At 27.4% G+C, this 20,656-nt stretch overlaps 3 protein-coding genes across 6 annotated transcripts; 2 read left to right on the plus strand and 1 right to left on the minus strand.

The window, feature by feature from the left end:
* The first annotated feature begins 56 nt into the window (after positions 1 to 56).
* Positions 57 to 1,296, plus strand: LOC132920336 (KRR1 small subunit processome component homolog). 2 transcript variants are annotated; one of them, XM_060982635.1, is made up of 3 exons: positions 57 to 163; positions 231 to 755; positions 827 to 1,296. In XM_060982635.1, exons 2-3 carry the CDS (start codon positions 252 to 254, stop codon positions 1,196 to 1,198), a joined length of 876 nt encoding a protein of 291 aa, XP_060838618.1. In that variant the 5' UTR covers positions 57 to 163; positions 231 to 251; the 3' UTR covers positions 1,199 to 1,296. The 2 variants fall into 2 exon arrangements, with proteins under 2 accessions (XP_060838618.1, XP_060838617.1); XM_060982634.1 differs by having other exon boundaries at positions 134 to 755.
* A 953-nt stretch (positions 1,297 to 2,249) lies between these two features.
* Positions 2,250 to 11,363, minus strand: LOC132920335 (origin recognition complex subunit 1). Of its 3 annotated transcripts, XM_060982631.1 has the most exons (22): positions 11,162 to 11,363; positions 10,828 to 10,992; positions 9,908 to 9,976; positions 9,758 to 9,832; positions 9,631 to 9,696; positions 8,877 to 9,002; positions 8,096 to 8,164; positions 7,955 to 8,035; positions 7,590 to 7,715; positions 6,978 to 7,049; positions 6,830 to 6,913; positions 6,633 to 6,680; positions 6,493 to 6,552; positions 5,942 to 6,067; positions 5,252 to 5,445; positions 4,479 to 4,581; positions 4,225 to 4,395; positions 4,013 to 4,162; positions 3,829 to 3,944; positions 3,610 to 3,771; positions 2,838 to 2,962; positions 2,250 to 2,759 (listed from the first exon to the last, which is right to left on the minus strand). In XM_060982631.1, exons 2-22 carry the CDS (start codon positions 10,990 to 10,992, stop codon positions 2,596 to 2,598), a joined length of 2,352 nt encoding a protein of 783 aa, XP_060838614.1. In that variant the 5' UTR covers positions 11,162 to 11,363; the 3' UTR covers positions 2,250 to 2,595. The 3 variants fall into 3 exon arrangements, with proteins under 3 accessions (XP_060838614.1, XP_060838615.1, XP_060838616.1); XM_060982632.1 differs by lacking the exon at positions 9,908 to 9,976; XM_060982633.1 differs by lacking the exons at positions 7,590 to 7,715; positions 7,955 to 8,035; positions 8,096 to 8,164 and having other exon boundaries at positions 11,162 to 11,362.
* A 6,248-nt stretch (positions 11,364 to 17,611) lies between these two features.
* LOC132923518 (peroxiredoxin-6-like) lies at positions 17,612 to 20,306 on the plus strand. Its single transcript, XM_060987564.1, has 5 exons — positions 17,612 to 17,734; positions 18,770 to 18,926; positions 19,531 to 19,751; positions 19,830 to 19,908; positions 20,132 to 20,306. Exons 1-5 carry the CDS (start codon positions 17,649 to 17,651, stop codon positions 20,279 to 20,281), a joined length of 693 nt encoding a protein of 230 aa, XP_060843547.1. The 5' UTR covers positions 17,612 to 17,648; the 3' UTR covers positions 20,282 to 20,306.
* The last annotated feature ends 350 nt before the right edge of the window (positions 20,307 to 20,656 follow it).

The following is a 20,656-nucleotide window of genomic DNA, read 5'->3' on the forward strand; positions in this document are numbered from 1 at the left end:
ACGAATAAACCGAACGGGACACAGTGTCTCCCAAAATGGTTTTTTAGAGGTTATGTTAAAAAAATTTTCACAACGAAATGTTGTGATATCACCCTGTTACAATACAGCGATATTGCGATATGTATACAGATAACACGTGATAAACCGCGTACTGAGTAATTGAGTATGTTATTTCATTATTTGAAAAGTTTATATTTTAAAATTGTCTAATGTCTACATTATTTTTGTAGAGCATTGGTGAATCGTTTACAATGGAAAACGCGTGGAAAACTGAAATTCCAGAATTCAGGCCAGAAGACAATCCTCACGGCCTTTTGGAGGAAAGTTCATTCGCCACATTATTTCCCAAGTACCGAGAAACGTATCTGAAAGAATGTTGGCCGTTAGTGCAAAACTCATTGTCAAAATTTCACATCAAGGCTGATCTGGATTTGCTAGAAGGCAGTATGAGTGTGCGCACCACACGTAAAACCTGGGACCCAGCATCGATATTGAAGGCACGAGATTTAATCAAACTGTTGTCAAGGAGTGTTCCGTATGAGCATGCTGTACGCGTAATGGAAGACGATATGGCTGCTGATATAATCAAGATCGGCTCAATGGTGAGAAATCGTGATAAATTTGTAAAACGAAGACAAAGACTCATTGGCCCAGGAGGCTGCACGCTGAAGTCTGTTGAATTGCTGACCAACTGTTATGTGCTTGTACAAGGGCAAACTGTAGCAGCTCTAGGACCCTTTAAAGGACTACAACAGGTATGTGAAAATCATTTCAATTAACTGACAGGTTGTTGGTGATATAATTGTTTCATTCCATGGTATTACAGGTACGCCGTATTGTGACGGATACAATGAAAAATATTCATCCCATTTACAATATAAAAGCATTGATGATTAAACGTGAACTGGAGAGAAATCCCAAGTTGAAAAATGAAAATTGGGATAGGTTTTTACCAAATTTCAAACCCAAGAATGTGCCTAAAAAGAAATCTACAAAGAAAGCGAAGAAACCATACACTCCGTTCCCACCTGCTCCAACAGAGAGTAAGATAGACAAATTATTAGAGTCAGGCGAGTACTTCCTCAAGGAAGACGAGAAACAAAAAAGGAAAAAGAAAATCAAAGAAGACAAGCAGAAGGAAGCTAAAATTAAAAGAGAAGCAAAACGTAATTTGGCGTTTATTCCTCCTGTTGAATAAAAAATAAGAAAATGTAAATGTATATAGGTAAAAATATAATGATTTTTAATGTTATTAATTTTTTTTTTTAATATAATACCAATAAGTTGATATGGTAATTATTTCTTATTTTTTAACCTAATCTATATTAAGATAGACAGCAATGCCACTAATCATGCATTTTGAAAAAAAAAATTTCAAATTTTTATTTTAAATAATAGTTATAAAGACTGTCTTACAATTTACCAGCATATGAGATGACTCCATATTACAAGTGTGTAAAATAGCAAATTTACATTTAACAGTTTTCATTTACCTTTGCCAGTTCAAACATTAGAGTGAATTTAGCTATTATTAAATTTAAAGATAAAAAACATATTCTGAGGTTAATCAAAAATGTATTTTAATTCTGAAATAATTTTTAAGCATGTACAATTTTATAAATTAAAAATATTTGTTACTTATTTAAAAATTAAAATATTCTTAATAAGGCACTGATTATGTTGTTATTTTTAAGTTTGGGTGATGTCTAATATTTAAACATTTAAATGAAAACTGCTTTACATAACTGCCATGAAACACAATTTTAAGATGAGACAAATTGTAGATAGTGAGACATCTTGTTAATTTAATATATTTCCATACATAAAATATAGAAAATATTTAAACAGACTTTTACTAAAACTTGAAAAAAATTAATTATAATGATAAAAAACAAATCAACTGGTAATGTCACCGGCCACCACTGGGTGGTTTCTTTAATTGATTATCAAGAGAATGTTCAATGTTAAACAGTATTTCAGTATTTTATAAGAATTTATACTTGTTTAAAATAAGCAAGTAATAAATTCAGAAACAAAGAACTTTTTAAAAACAGTTTTAGCTATAAATTTAATGGGTTTTGAGGAGAAGTAGTTTTTTTTATTATTAATTAAACAAGTCTCTTGGCCATTTTCTTCTAAGTTTTTTAGGAAAGTTGTTGGGAATGATAATTGATGGCATACGTCAGTTCGTTAGTTAAATATGGATAATGGTTCACAATATATTTTAAAAGTTCCAATTCCAAAATTGATTATTTTCGATATGGTTACAGTCCACGACTAGATACTTTATTATTTATTTTTATTTTATAAATTTGGTAAATGTTTAAAACAAAACTATAATACAACTGGAATAAAAAGTGGAAGATCTATACAAAAATATACTTAATAAATATTTCAAATACAATTCAAATTAAAAAATATTGTTACATAAAAGTACTTACAGGTTGTAGTGTTAAAACATTTAAAAAAAATTAAAAATATAAATGAACAAAATATTCAAATGAATGAAATAAAAATTTAAAATGGGTATACCAAGTATATAAGTCACAGTAAGAAAAAATAAATAGTATAATACAAATATATGAATAAACTTATCTAATCGTTATATTTATCTAAAGCGTAACTGATATCCTCTGGGCTAACATTGAGTGATACTTTACGGAATATGTCCCATCTCTTCTTTTCCAAAAAAATGAGACCGCTATCCCTTAATCTGTATGCTATTATAAGTATTTGTTGCTCATTTGGCAACTCTTCACCTGATACGTATTATGATAAAATAAAGGAATTAATTTTTGGACATAAACTATATTTATAGTAGTACAATAAAAAAGTACCTTCAAGCAAACAAATGCTTTTCAGTTGTGTATAAACTGACTCAATAGTACTATGCTCGATACCCGTACTAGATGTTTCATCTCTAAGTGCTCTGAGAAAAAATTGTTCAAAGAGACAACAACACCTAAAAAAAAATTGGAAATTTATATTTTTGTAATAATACTAATGTAAGTATTTAATATATTACATCTATTGAAATTCAATACATATTGTCTTGAAATGTAAATTTTTTAATACTTTATTTATCAAAAACATTTAATAATGTATTAATATATATAAAATTTATGTAGAAATACATAAAGATAATTAAATTTTTGTCTGTTAAATAAAATAACTCAAACTATCAGTAAGAAAGCAAATATTTGTGAAATTAATACTATTTTAACATCACCGTAAAAATGTCCAAGCAGCGTTAATTTTGGAAAATTATAATAAAATATTTAATATAATCAAAATGAGTGATGTAAAGTATATATATTTACTTCAGAACTATTGTAGTATAGTATACATCACACTGATCAAAATTTAACAAAGTTGAATAATGACAATTAATCATCCCTAATATAAATTATAAAAATATTAAATTTAATAACAAGAATGTAAAAAAAGATAAACTGTTATACCTGTTAAATACCCAATGCAAGTCTCCAACCAACTGTCATAACAGTCAAAGTACCCTTATGGAGTCAGGTTGTCTGCATACATATATCATAGGGGGGAAGCTTATCTTAAATAATATATACATCAACACAGTGCCCTGTTTTAACATACCTGATAGCAGTTACACGAACACCAGAAAGTATTGAATTTAACACCTGATCTACATGGTTAATGGTTATTAATTGGGAATCATCTTCAGATTTAATTAAATCAATAGCCCGACGACAAATGTCCAGAGCTCGTCTTGCATCACCTGATATTGCTGCTACTTTTCTATTATGGAAATACATGTTTTTAAATCAAATATACAAATTAATGAACAATTATTACCTTGCCACTAGTTGAACAGCATCTGGATCAAATGTAGAATTTCCTATCAATCTATTCATTATTATTTCTTGTAATTGCTGGAATGTGTATGGCTTGAATACTAATCGGGTCAATCCCTAAAAAGAAAATGAAATAACAAATCTTTAACAATCAATTATGTAACAATTTGTAATATATAATCTACCATTCTACTAGTGACACATCCTCTTAACACTCGTTCAGGCAAATCCATTGTATTAGCAATTGTTATTACAACCACTTTTGAACCAGTTTGACTAGGCCAATCAAGTATATTATATACAACGTCTTGTTTACGATTACAAATATGATCCACCTAACAAATTTAAGTTCAATAATTAAAAATAATTTATTGAGTACTTAAATATAATAAATTACTTCATCAACTAATAAAATTGTAGACAACTCTTTAACTTTTTTGCTAGAAAAATAGTCATTAAGAAGTGTTTGAGCTCGAGAAGATGATACTGTTTCTCCAGTTAGCTCTTTCCATATGACCGAAAAGGCTTGGTGTGGATTAGCAAGTCTTAAACCATTTAATTCAATAAACTAAATAAAATATTAATTTAATATTGGTTATAAATCGTATGGAAAAATTATTATTAAAATATATTAGTTAAATTTAAAATTACTTTAAAACTATATTTCATCAATAAATCAGCATTTAATGAATCTATTACTCTCTTAACTGTTGCTGTTTTTCCAGTACCAGGAACACCACTAATATACATACTCCTGTATAAGTATAATGTAAACAAATGATTAATTACTAAAATAATATAGTAAACAACATAGGCGTCACTAAGGGGTATCGAGGGGTTTCTTTGCTACCTCAGAGTTTTTTTGGGGGTAGCAAGTGTATCGTTTTGTTACCCCAAAAAAAAGTCTTGGATTTTAAAAATATATTCAATGTTTATTGTTCAAGTGTGTACAACATAGACTTAAGACTATCTATAATTGTGATTATGTCCAATGTCCAAAATATTTATATTTTATGATGTCTAATTCGAACGATTAGTGTATACGTATATGTCATACTTGTTATTAGTTTCATATAACGTCATACTAATCGTCAATCGCGCATATTGTAATAGTGTGTTTAACTGATAACAGTGATAACTAATAATTTTCTTTTCTTTGTAAGCTGTTTGGTTTATTGTTTCTGTTATAGTATTATTCTGTGTTCTGTACCTAAAATTTCATAAATTGCCATAAATTGTGAATTATCAATATCATGACATTGATACTTAATACTAAATACATTGGCAAAAAAAAATAATTTTTCACTTTCTAAAAATAAATGCAATGTAAATTTGTTGAAGATAATTTTTTTTTTTGCTACCCCAGAATTTGGACTCTAGTGACGCCCATGGTAAACAGTGTAATATTAATTTGATCAATTTACCCTGTTAACTCATCATTAATTTTTCTAACTAAGAAAGAATGTATAGATTTATATTCAAATTCACGGCATGGTAAATGTTTAGGAGCAGCATGTAAATGTAAATTTGCTCTTGCTTTTTCTAAAGGACTGCACGGAATTCTTGCTCCACTATCCAATCTTTTACTCACTGAAGCTGTTAAGTTTTTAACATGTGTCTAATATAACATAATATTAAAACTTATTATTAAGGAATTTTTTTTTAAAGATATATCAATAAATTAATATTAAAATATTTGGTACTAATTTAATACACATCCCAGTACCTATACAGCATTCAGTAATTTAGTACATCATTAATTATATTTTGATTTACAACAGCTATTTAGTTAAGTAACATCAGAATTGAGGTAAAAAGTTTTATTAAACTCTGACCATAAAAAAAATATAAATTAAGAGAAATGAAGACTATTTTCTAATGTTACATCATAAACTATACAATTCAACAAAAATATCCATCAATAGGAGAGCATTCTAGACAAATCTATAATGAAAAATACACTTTCAGGTTGAGTATAGATTCATATTTGGGAGCATAAATATAAATTAAAAATTTAATATGAGCATCAATTGGTTATGGGTCTAAAAATAATATGTCACAATATTTTTCCCAGGTGTGTACCAAACTAGTATTACTAAAATCGTATTTTTTACTTTGGGAGTTTTTCTTGGTGTTTTTGGTGTCGAAACCTCAATTTCTTTATTTTCTGGTATATCTTGTAAAATACTACGACGCACTCTAGAGCCAGAGCGAGGAGTGACAGATTGTGTTAAATGTTTCTGAAATTTTTAGAGAAAATAACTTAATTAATATTAATTATAATCAATACTATTTAATTCTAAATTATTGTTTATTAATTATTTATTACAAAAATAAAATAAATTACTTATATTATGTTATGTTTCATAAAAAGTAAAGCTATATAAGAGTATATTATAGGTTGATTGCATTTGTATTAAGATTAATTCAGGTATTTAACATATTATTGTCAAATGTCTAATTATGTCAATAATATTGTCAATATATTATTAACCTTTAAAGCTACAAACTTAAATAATTAAATGCTGAAATTAGGTAATTATCTTTACTTGTTTTAGAGTTTAAACAATACCAATCTATGAGTATGATAATCAATTTAAATCTATATAAAATGTAATTAATAGCATATTAACATAATATATGTACTTCATTTAAAAATCCTTACATTCTTTGGAGTCTTCCAAATATCTTCATTAATTATTGATATTTTTCTACCTTTTTTATTCTACGACCAGAAAATTATATGTATTAACAAAATATTGCTTTTCATAAAATAAAAATTTAAAAACTAAAATAAATATTTACACTTTTAGGAGTATTTATATTTTCATCAACAGGTTGTCTCGTTCGTTTCTACAATTAAAATTAAAAAAGTCAGAAAAATAATTATATTTTAAATATATTGAACTATGCTTAGTTTGTTGTATTTAATAATAAAATAAGATATTTAAGGCAAAATTAAAAGCAGTTATTAATATAGCTTGAGTATGAAATTAAATTACTTTTTCAGGAGACGAATCCGGTGTTTCAATTTTATTTAAATCTACTAAATCACCAAATCGATCCACAGGTTTTCTTAAACGTTTCTACAAATGTTTAATATTTTAATTATTGGTGAGTTTCATAAATATTTTTTTTTTTTTTACATACAGATGGTGTTGTACTAATCATGGTATTTGATTTTCCAGAGGATGACGTAGTAGAAATTTTCCGTGAACGTTTCTATAAAATTACATTAAATTAATATAAAAACTACTTTTATTTAATTCAAGGCTTGGAATCAAAATTATTTAATACAATTGTTGGTCTTAGATTTTGATTTTAATCACAGTTTTAGATGATTATAGTAGATTTTAATATTTAATTTGGTAAACTCAATACAGAAATAATAAAATATATTTTACCATTTTCATTATTGGTTACTAAACTTAAAATACATAGTTATCATCAATCATACTAATAATAGATTTTATCAATTAAAATTTTTTTTACAAGTTTGATATATGAAATAAAATATCCTGATTGTGGACCAGTATCAGCAGAATACAAGATATAGTACTACATTCTAATATTCTATCCAAATACTGTAATACTGTTCTATCTTATTATGCATCAATTATATTTTGAAAATAAGCAGATACTCTCATCTTATTGTCTTATCTTCTTTAAATTCTTCTAACAAATTTTAAACAAAATTGAACAAGTAACATGTTGATACTTAATTTTTGTTCCAAGCCCAGTGGTTATTTATAGAATTATTACTTTTGGTATATTTGATAATTCATCTTCAGTATCAGTAATGTCACCACCAATCATAGCCTCTTCAACTAAATTTAAAAGATTATTATCATGACGTTCACTCCAGCGCAGTGATTTTCTTGAATTCTTCTATAATATAAAATAATTGTAAAATTAAATAGATAAGATTTAAATTTCTAGTAAATATACAACATTTAAACTAATTTTTAAATATTTTTATAATTTATAGTATAAAATAATATGCAAGGACTCCACACTCTGACATTTTATATTCATCTTAAAGATTTACAACACAAAAAATCAATCATATAATCAATTTTAAGCAAAATTAAAAGCAGTAATATAATTAAAATATGAAATTTAATTACTTTTTCAGGAGAATCTGGTGTTTCAATTTCATTCAAATCTATCACATCACCTAATCGATCTACAGATTTTCTTAGACGTTTCTACAAATATTAATATTATAGTTATAGGTGAAAGTTTCATAAATATTTTTTTTTACATACAGTTGATAATATATTAGTAACATCATTTGATTTTCTAGAAGATGATGAAGAAACTCTCCGTGACCGTCTCTATAAAATTACATTAAATTAATAAAAAAAACTATTATTATAATATAATTCAGGGCTTAAAACACAAATTGTTTAATGGTTTTGACCTATTAAGTTCTCAATTTTAATATATAATTTAAGGAATTCAATAAAAATATTAATCATTTATCATTTTCAGTATATTGAATTCAAAAATTAGAATATATACTATGTGTCACAAGAGCATGAATATGTCAACAATAGAAATTTGTCTTTCATTACACATTTTCACACAAAACGTTAGTCACATAGTGGGAAAATTGCATACATTATTTGTTATTTAGATGTATGATTCATATTATGCATTTTCTCGTGATAAATAGTATAGCTATTAACAATATTGGCAGTGGTGGGGCAAGGATTTTATGCCTGGTAGAGCCAACTTGAGGTATGTAATTTTACTGAAGGGCCAATATATAATACTTATAATCAGGGGTTTATTGATTACGTATATTTAGTGGGGTTAATAAAAACAATGAAAAATATTTTATACATATAGGTTTTGATGAAAATTTTATTATTTAAAATTTAAACTTTCATAAAATTTCAGGGCGGGCCAGGGACTTTTCACTTTTTCAGGGAGGGCAATAGCCCGCCCATGCTCACCGCCACTGAATATTGGGTTTCTAAAAACCATGACAAGTATCATGTATTAAGTATGTTTCAAGCCCGGTATTATTTATAGAATTATTACTTTTGGTATGTTTGATAATTCATCTTCAGTATCAGTAATGTCACTCTCAACCAAAGCCTCTTCAACTAAATTTAAAAGATCATTATCGTGACGTTCACTCCAACGCAGTGATTTCCTTGAATTCCCCTGTAATATCCAATACAATTATGAACTGATTAGATTTTAACTTCTATTAAATATACACCATTTAAACTAATTTGAGGAAAATGGATGAGTAAATGGAACAGACTCCACACTCATATATGTTGTTAATCATCTTATAAACTTAAAACATGGAAAATAAATGTTTGATATAAAAATAGCCTATACTATAATCAATAATATAATCAATTTCGTTATTAGAGTAAATTGGCCTATTGTAACATTTTATGATCAAAATATTACCTAAGGAATTTTAACATTAGAGTAAATTTGATAATAGGTAAATTTACACTAATATTAAAGCTAACACAAAGTGTTCTAGTAAATGTAAATTTGTTATGTTATTACAGAGACAATATAATATTATTATACATTAACGAGAGTTTGATGTTATCTTCTTTATTACTACCAAATACATATAATTTTCCATTTGTCAAATACTAAGTAATAACTGTGTGTTAAATGTATAACATATACTAAGTTGTTACTCCAACAATTTTAGCTTTTATTTAAGAAGTTTAAGGTTAATTATAATATTGATTGGGTGCCTAGTAATTGATTATATATTGTTAATTTATGGCTGGTGAATACACATATTTAAAATATGACATACTTTTGGTGTAGATGGAAGACTTGACAATTTGTCCGACCCATTACCTTTAAGTTTTTCATTTGTCATCTAAAAAATAAAAAATAAAGTTAATATTTTGTATTTTTAAATATTTTTAAAAACAACATACTTTTAACATGCTAGGAGAGAGTGTTGATACATAATTCGATTCATCTATACGCTTTATATTCAATTTTAATTCACACTATTTAAAAAAATAAATTATTAATACAATAAATTTAACTAAGCTTACATATGAAGGTAATAAGGTATAACTTACTAATTCTATAATTGTATCTTCAACAAGACGTCTATTATTTGGTTCAGTTACAGTGTCTACTTTTTTAGTCTAAAATTAAATACAAAATTTACATTCAATCTTTATAAATCTTAATTTTAAACATAAATAAAATTTACTACATCATTATGTTATATAATATGATTTTATATTTGGTATATTAGTGAAATAATATTTATTTTATACTAACATCATGATACAAAAATGAAGTCCTAATTCTAATATTAGTCTTTGCATAATAAGTTTAAAAAGACCAAATGGCTAATTTATATTCTCTTGACCAGAAATTGTCAACTGATGATCTCCAAAAAAATGTTGGCAGTCTACAGAAGAATGTTAACATTATTTGCAATTTTATTTTATTAACCAGCAGTTGTATGTTGTATAATCATTATATACAAAAATATTATATTATATCACTATGGGTAGGTTCAGTTTGGTAAATAGCAAACAATGTAGTAATGAAATCATAATAAATTGTTATAAATAAAAAAAAAAGTCGTTGGATCAAAATCTTTGGATAAGGACCTGTAATTTATAGTATTAATACTATAAAAATATAAACTTTTTAGTATAAAGTATAAGTGATCTGTAGAATTAAAGTTATAAATTTAGTGGTCTGTGAGACCCAAAAGTTTGACAACTGCTATTATAGACTAATGTGCTAGTACAAGTGGTAGGGGCAAAAAGATTATTTGTCCCCTTTCTCCTAAAAATAGTAGAGATCTAATATATTTATTTCCTTCACAAGATTATGATTTTTTTGATTTTTAAGCGATTATGTTGAGTATTAGCAATACTTCATCCCTTTTGATTGACTAGTATTTACTATGCTCATACTAATACTATATAAAGTACCTTATTACCTTATCAAATATATATTAATTTATTTTTATATTTACAGATTTTGGAGTTTTTGTTTTTGAAGAATTATTATGTGAGTCACATTCATTTGATATTTCATTAGTACTTTTGTATCTTAATGACCTTCTAGAAGAAGACAATTCATTTTTCAATCTCAGCCGAGTGCAAGGAGTTGTACTTTTATTTGATGATGAGTTAACCATCTAAAAATCAAAAATATATGTTAATAAAAATTAATATTTAATTGAATTTAACAAAGGGTAAAGAATTATTTTTTGTAAGACCAGAAAGAAAACTTAATACAAGAAATAACAAAGTAGAAAGAGTGAACATAAATTTACTTGATATACTTTAATAATAGTTAATATTTACCTTCTAAATAATAATTAATATAATTACCAAATGACCTAATATTTTGCTTATTACACTAATAAAATAACAACTAAGATTACTACACGTCAACACGTCAATCAGTGAGGAAAAAAATATGTTACTAACAGAGGCACAGAACCTAAAAACAGTAAAAACTAAAAAGTAAATAATAACAATGATCAAAAATGTACCACGACAACAAAGAAGTAAAGAATGCGCGGGAAACGTTATCGTGAAACATATGACCGGCGCATCCATGATAAAGCGTGGCTATAATAAGCTTAGATTATACACTTATATAATATTATTAAAGAATACAGTGGATTCCGCACGGGACTGCAGTACGACCTTTCTAAGGAGTTGTGTATAGGCAATTCTTTGTAGCCTTCGCGATTTGCTTGTCTATGTGTGTAAAGTAAATGAACGTTAGTGTGCGTGAGATATGGATTCTTCGAAACCCAAAGCAATGATAATAAGTAACGATACAATATTATATAAAACCGGTTTGTGTGACAAACTGCTACCAGCAGATACCGCCGTAGCGCCATGTCTTATTTCACGTAAATTAATTTCAGTTACCTATTTACACTAAAGTTTTTACCTAATTTTTAGCAAGATATTTTTCAATTTTCTCTCATTAGTCATACTTTCAAAAGCTTTGGTAACAAAACAATCAAAATATTAAAATATGAAAAACTAAATAATATCCTATGTTACATAAATGTATAATGTATGATGTACTACTATAATAATTAAATAATCATCAATTAATTATTAATTATATTAATTATTTATCATCAATTATTAAACAAATTTACGATGAATATTAAAAAATAAATAAACGTTTTTTTAATATTATTTTAATTCTTGTTTTATTAACTCTTTTAAAAGATAATCCATTTAAAATGTTTTTAATTGGACTTTGGTTTTCCAAAAATGATCATCTCTTTGAATTTTTTCGAATAAAAGACCTAATTAACAGTTAAATTGTTATTACAATATTATTACAATATTTTTTTTTTGTACAATCTGTATAAAATATATATAAGATATATATATATATAAGATTTTAGCGACGTTTTTGACTGTCGGAATAAGGAGGTCCCTGTGGAGAGTATTATTCGATACGTAAAAAGGAGCTTTGGTTATCTGTCGGAGGCATTTGGATTGGAATGTTTGGATTCTGTTTGTGTTGGAGTCTTTGGCTGATCCCCAAAGTTGAATTCCATAGGACCAGATAGATTTTGAGGAGTACCTTATAGATGAGAATTTTATTATGCAGTGTGATATGTTTGGATGAAAGGAGGAAGCGAAGCTGTCTTAGACGATTGTTGAGTACTAGTCGTTTGTTACGTATGTGAGCAGCCCATGTTAGTCGGTGATCTAGATATAGACCTAGGTAACGCACATTTCGGGCGGTTGAGAGAGGTTGGTTGTTAAGTGTGATATAGTGGCAGTTTATGGGTCTGAGTGTGAAAGTGCAGTGTATGGATTTAAATTCATTTAGTTTGAATCCCCATTCTTTGTACCACGCCGAGAGCATGTCGAGGTGGGTTTGAATTCTGTTGAATGCCTCAAGAGGGTCATGGTGGAGGGCTAGGATGGCTTTATCGTCAGCGAAGTCACCAGTGGTGGTAAGGTTGGTAGTGGGTTGGTCTGATGTGTACAGGTTGAACAAGAGTTTTAAATGTGTGTAAGTGATAAGATGGCTTTTTTGGGCAGTTGGGAAGCGACTTCTGATGTAATGAGGTCGTACCCCACGGAGTCTTATGACGCGCAAATTTACTGATTATGAACTAGACTTCACTGGGTCTGATGTGTTTTGGTGGAAGGGTCATAGGTAATGGACTAGATAGGAAGTGGTTTATTTCAACTATTTTGTTGTGGGGTATGATCAGTACCGGATCTACAAATTATTTTACCCGGGGCACAACATAATATTAGCGCCCCTAAAAGTCACAAATATAAAATACATGTGTCCTAAAGTGTGTCAAAATACGGATTATTATAGGCGATTTAAATTTTAAATATTCATACAATTAATAAATATATTATACATATATTTAATATTTATATATTATGGAAATGTTTATTTTCAATAAAAAACAAATAATTTAGAACTTAAACCTATATTTAATAATTATTATACCAGGCATTTTTTTCTTTTTTCTAGCTCGAATCTATGGAAATACCGGTTTTATTGATAGCTCAGTTGATTTTTGTTTTGATTCATCAAGTGCTTCTTCAATACCTTCTTCCCTAAATTCATCAATAAAATGTATCAGACCTTTCAAGTGTTGAGTCGCTATATCTATTGTAATCAGTGCCGCAATAACCGGGTGTGTTGCGTGTGTCAAACACACGGGCCCAGGGCCCCAACCTATAATGGGGGGCCCAATGATAAAAATTGAAAAGTATGTAGAAAGAAAAAAATAAAAAGATTTTGTTATAATAATATAATAATAATTAATAATTATTGAACAATAGATCGATTTTGTCTTGTACAACACAACGTTATCGTATATTAACGTTTCTTTTGCGGCCCGTATAACCGAAATTAAAAATAGTTTGGTTGCAATTGATTAAAGCGCGTCATGCGAAGGAACGCGTATTTTGACCGGCCTATATAGTATGAGTTGAGAGATCCTTTTCAAAGCTTAAACTTATCAAAAATTACGTACGAAACTCCATCGGTCAAGAGAGACTTTCAAGTATAGCTTTGCTTAATATTGAAAGACAACAAACAAATGATATTAACATAGAAAATATAATTGACAATTTTGCCAACAAAAAGGCAAGAAAAAAGAATTTTTTAAAGTGAGTAATGTATTTTTTTTTTCAATTTTTTAATTGGCTGTTAATGCTTATGTATAGTGTGTTCAATTAAATTGTTACTTGATAATTATTTATATTTAAAATTAATAAAAAAAGGTTACAAATTATTACATTTATTTATTTGTAAATACATACCTGTATGTGTTTTCCTTATGTTAACTTTATTTTTGTTTATATTTGTATGAGTAAAAATTCAAAATTCCAAAGTATGTTTTCAAATTTGGAAAAATTAATTTTCAAGACAGGGGGGGGGCATTAATTTTATTTGCACACGGGCCCAAATTGGTGTAGTTGCGGCACTGATTGTAATGTTCTATTTTTGTAAAATCACATTAACTCTATCAATTGCCGTTAATATTTTATTCCATATTATTAACATACATACATACATATAAAATTAAAATTTGTTATCCCTTTCAACAAACCATTTAATTCAACACTCGCTTCTTCACATAAATTAATATTTTTGAGTAACTTACAAACATGTATAACTTGGGCTAGCTGCAAATATAATGATTTAACAGCGCGTTGCTTTGCAGACCATCTGGTCGTACTATAACCTTTTAATGAAAATTTAAGATGTTCTTTAAGAATATCCCATCTCTGAGTAGAACTAGAGAAAAAATTGAACAATTTTTGAACTATACCAAAGAATTTTTCTAATTCTGGTGAACATTTAGCGGCATATAAGCCTACTAAGTTTAGACTGTGGGCCGTACAAGGAATAAACCTAGCCAAAGAGTTTATAGAACTGATCCTAGCTTGAAATATCAATTTCCCGGCCATATTAGCTCCATTGTCATATGATTGACCGTGACATTGGATAAATCAATACTATGATTAGATAAGCTTCTCAAAATATCTTGTGTTATTGCCTCGCCAATTTTTTTAAAACCTTGTAAGAAACCTAGAAAAATTTCCACGAATTCACATCCATTTTCATTTACAACAACATAACGAATAACTTGAGACATTTGCTCTTCGTGTGAGATATCTGGCTTACAGTCGAATAATAATGAATAATATGTAGTGCTTTTAATTTGTGATAAAATTGTATTTCTAACTTTATTTGCAATAATTTCTAAAAATTCATTTTGAATTTCGTGTGAAAAATATGTAACACTTCCTTTTTTATGACTTTCAAGATGAATTCTTAGAGGCTCGTTAATCGTTATAATGTGGTACTAAATTTACCAGATTTAAAAATTTTCCACTTTGATTAGATTTACCTATATTAGAAACAAGTTCGTCAGTTCCACAAAAAGCACTGTTCTCCATTGCTAGGTGCATAATTATGTCAATTATTGCTTTTAAATCTAATCTCCAATGATTTTCTTCTTATTTTATTTCATTTTGTAACTCTATATCAATTCCTTTACCTTCACAAATTGACATTTTAAGCAATTTCCATGAAAAAATAATACTTTTTATGAATATTAGAATTTTCATGTTCTGGAATTTTTTCTGACACTTTTTCCCAAATTTTGACATATTTTTGTCATTTGAATTTAAAAATAATTTGCAAGGTACACAAAATAAAGAATTTTTTGATTTGGAGTAGCTAAGCCAAGTTCGACGACATTGATTTTCATTAACAAGATTTTCGAAAAACCAGGAAACATTAACAGATCACCCTTCTCTTTCAGATCTAGTAAGATCCAATTTTTCAATATAATTCATTCTCATTCTAACAATATAAGTTCTTTGAGAATCTATTATTTTTTCAGGCCATGTACCACAATCTTTGAAATTCAAAGTTTCATTTTCACTTAATCTCAATGACATAAATTCGGACACATTTAGATTTGTATCTTTGTTATCATCAGAATTAATCTCCTCGACAATTGCCCCAGAACTACATTTCTCAGTATTCTCAACATTCTCATCCTCTTCGACATCTGTCCCATTCTCTTCATTTTCTATAAAATATTAGATATTTATTGTACTGTATTATTTCAATATAATATAGTAATATATTATTAAAATTAATTCACGAAGTTTTCCGAAAATTATTATTTTAGAAGTTATACCTGTTTCAAATTCGCGGTTAGGTGTTAAATTCTAAAATAGTACGTATTATAATATCGATAGTAATAAATAATTATAATATTAAATCACGTCATTAATTATTATAATACTATAAAGATCTAATAATATTATAATATAGAATAATAATTATAAATAATTTCTAACCTGTGCTACAATGTGTATTAGTACTACCCAGCCAATTATGAAAATACGTCGAAGTTCGCTCATTTTCTTATTTTTTTTTCGAGAGCTTTTTTCTAGAACTCACAGCCAGTTAATTTTTTTTTTTTTAGACTGTGTGACGATGATATATTGTTTTGAGCAAAGAACACGGACGCCAGCGGAGCCAGACCCATGGAAACTGTGCGTTTCACAGGGTCCGGTGGCGGGCATATTATTATTATAAAAATTTCTTGTAGGATTTAATTTAAAATATTAAAAAAGTGGTATAGGTACTGTAACTGTTTCTACACTAACTGACAGGAGACACCATGCCAATCTAAAGTTTTTATCAAAGCTTATATCTGGTGATATTAATTCCTCTACCCTATTTTCATCTGTATCGTCCAAAGTCCCTTCTCTTAATAAACGCCATATCCATTTAGTATTCCTCCATTCTCTATACGCTCTATGGTCCGAATTAACCTCTTGTGCGTACTGCATTGTATGTTCTTTGCAAACTCCGACGCTTCTTTCTCAATTTTTACATGATAAATTAGAATTTAAAACTTATATTATTATTATTATCACTACAACTATATTATTATTAAGCATATGTACACTGAATACAATTGTATTATATGAGTATACATATATTTCTATTTTACTTCTTTTATATTATTAGTTATTACCATAAACATTTTTTTTATTTTCCGAATGTTTAACCTTACAAATACATGCTGTAATTGGGCAAAATAAGGTACCCGTAAATCAATAAATAAATCACGATGTACCCATATAGCGTATAGGACGTGTATAAGCATAAATTTACCCGACTTTAATCCATGTATTCTTATTACATGAGTACATGACCCTCAGTTCTCGTGCTCGTATGGTGTAATATCAATACCACAGACAAAATCTACACAATCTTTGGACTTATTCTATTCCATAATAAGATCATCATTCAAAAATTCGAACGCGTCTGGAAATCGATCTCCGATCTATACAGTTAAAATTATGGCCGGTCGTGTTTTATTACTCTAAGGTCGTGATCTGCATGATCATGTATAAATAAATTATTATACCATTTAATATGTATACCTAATATTCATAATACTATATTATTGACTATATTATAAATTATTATTATATTCTTATCTATGGTTGTAGTAAGACAACCGGAAATCCGTGGACGAATTTGCAATGCTGTAATATATTAGCATTGGTACATAACAATATAATTGTAGTAAAGGTATCAGATTTTTTTGCGAGTTCATAGCAGGTACAAAGCAGGTATATAACATTCTAACTATATAAACTGGTTTTATATTATTATATCATAATCTATCATCACTTCGCTTAGTGTTTAATTCGTTTACATTCACATATTTTTCTGTTTTATTATGATGAATTGAAAGATTGTCAACATAGACTACACATTATCCCTAAAATTCAAAATAAAATGTTGAGAATAGGACAGACAGTGGCGGATGTTAGCCTAAAGACGACCGTTGGTGAATTTGGCGTACACGAATACTTCAGAGGCAGGTGAGAAGATCTAAAGTAAAGAACTATAATAGGTACTCAACAGTGAAGTTTATATTGTATTAAGTTCAGAACTGTAGAATTCACAATTTATTGTACATTGTACTTGTACACGGCGTATACCCATTCATCTAGTTTTTTTACTATATACCTACCTAGTCCCTAAATACACAATTATATGCGATCATATATGGCACGAATTTTCACTGACGAAGACAAAATTGTCTATAGTTATTTTGTAATTTTCAATTCTTATTTCTAAGATACTATTTTTAGTAGAACTAGTAGAAGATATTAGATGATTCAATGATTATCAAAAAATATTTTGAGAAGCAATGACATTTTTACTATCTTTTTTAAGGGAATATATTAAATTATATATAATTTTTTTAAATTTAAATTTCCAAAAAAAAAAACCATGATTTTTGTTTGAAAAGTTATTACAATAAATATCCATAAAAATCTATTCTTAATAAAGTTTTAAGTACTTGTATTTAATAGATGATACTGTAATAATAATCATTATTATAAAGATGCAACAAATGATGGGTAACAAATATTCCCTCAGACTCTTGACGTTTATTATTTTAATTATTGTTTAAACTGGTACCACATAAATTCTAAGAATAATTATACAAAATCACTCTATTTTATTATATGTATATAAAATTATCTTCTATAATATTTTAATATTTACATTTTTATTGGGGGAGGGGGGGGGGTAAATACATTTAAAATTTATGAACGGTAATTATATAAATTATTTTTTAATAATAGTTATATATTAATATTATATATATATACTTTATGGCGCTACATTTTCTCTTTTAGAGAGCTGATGGTCTACTTCTCATAACCACATCATGTAGGGGTAGAAAATGGTACTTGTACATTTTTGAACCTGGGTATAACAAATAATTTAACACTGCAGCACACCGCTCTTAGAATTTAAATAATATATATAATTCCGATTTGCGTGATATACTGTCATGCTTATATTGTTTTTAACAATTTTATAATTTATATTTTATTTTATAGTTGGGGTTTGTTAGTATGTTATGTAGCTGATTTTTCTGCTGTATGTACCAATGAACTGAGTCAATTAGTGAAAGACTTTCATGAATTTGAATCTCGAGGTGTAAAAATATTGGCTATGTCTTGTGATTCTATTAATTCTCACACTAAATGGATAGAGGTAATAAATAATAATATTAACAATTATTAATTTGAAAAAATATAACAATTTATATAATAGTTTATATAATAAATAATAATTATACATATACCACCTATTAACCTTATAATTTATAAAGTTTAAATTTACAATAATAAATTTACTTTTTATAAAATATTAAGTTATATACAGTAAAATCCGGTTACAACGAACTCCAGGGGGCCGAATTTCGTTGTAACAAAAATTCGAATAAGCTCCTGTTTTTCGGCAGGGGACTTTTATGACTTTCTTTATAACGGGATTTTTCGTTGTGTTGGTATTCGTTGTAACGGGAATTTACTGTAATAGTCTATACGAAATACATAAATACAATTAGAGCCGTGCCGTTAAGATTTGGCGCCCAGGGCAAAATTAAAAATATTCGCCCCCTATTTTATTTATCATTATGCATTTCAATTTTTTTGGCGCCCCTTTAAACCATGCGCCCGGGACGCATGCCCCTAAGCCCCTCACGGCACGGCTCTGAATACAATTAAGATTTAAGGTAAGCAGTAAACACAGTTATTAAATGAATTTGAAAATGATAAATTATTGTACTTATAATAATTTTTCTATCCATATTAAGGATATAAAAAAAGTGAGTGGATTGAAATATGAAGAAGAATTTCCATTTCCAATTGTATCAGATCGTAATCGTATGGTGTCCTTGTACCTGAACGTATTAGATGCAAAATGCATGGATGACGACGGCATACCTTTACCTTGTAGAGCAGCATTTGTTTTAGCACCTGACATGACCATACAACTTATACATTTTTACCCTCAAGCTATTGGACGTAACTTTAAGTACCTATCTTTTTGGAGCTCTTAAATTTTTTTGATTATTTTAAACATAATTAAACATAATTATCTATTCTTATTTAGTGAAATCTTTAGAACCATTGATGCTTTACAGCTGACTTTCAAATTCAGCAACGACTTGTATACTCCTTGTGGATGGAAAGTTTGTACCTGTTATATAATATATAAATTACCTACCTATATTTTATTATTTATTTTAATTTTAATTATAATTTATAATAATATAAAAACATTGTTTTAGCCCTTTAGGTATTTTTAGACATTACATTAGAACATAAGGATGCTTAATTTAATTGTGCAGTTTTGGTGTTGCCTTTATAAACTATAATTTATAATTGTATACCTATTATTTTATTATTTTATAGCCTGTCACGGATTGCTTGATATCGTCAAAAATACCTAAAGATGAAATTGAAAAAAAATTTCCTACTACTACTGTTATTGAATTACCATCAGGAAAAGATTATATGCGCATTGTTTCAAAAATAGAGGTCAATAGAAAATATGAAAAATAAAAATTAATGCATTTAAAAATGTTAAAGTTACCTTAAAAAATAGTACAATAGAATTAATTTGAATAATTTCCGATTAAAATTTACTTAAATCTATTTGTTATTTATTATAATTGTTTGATTTATAAACCAGTTATTTTTAAAAATAAATTATTATTATTATTATTTATCTTTTTTTTATCATTTGTCTAGTTTTTATTTGTTTTTTTTTTAACAATTAATAATATAAATTAACAGGTCATTGTCACACACTGTCCAAGTCTCCAAGACGAAAATAAAACATTTTAACATTCAGTAGCCTATTTTAAAATGCTATCTGATCAATAAATAATTGTAATATTACAGGAATTAGTACTATTAAAATTTAATTTTATAGTT

The sequence above is a fragment of the Rhopalosiphum padi genome, chromosome 2 (genome assembly GCF_020882245.1).
Source record: "Rhopalosiphum padi isolate XX-2018 chromosome 2, ASM2088224v1, whole genome shotgun sequence".
NCBI classification, from domain to species: Eukaryota; Metazoa; Arthropoda; class Insecta; order Hemiptera; family Aphididae; genus Rhopalosiphum; species Rhopalosiphum padi.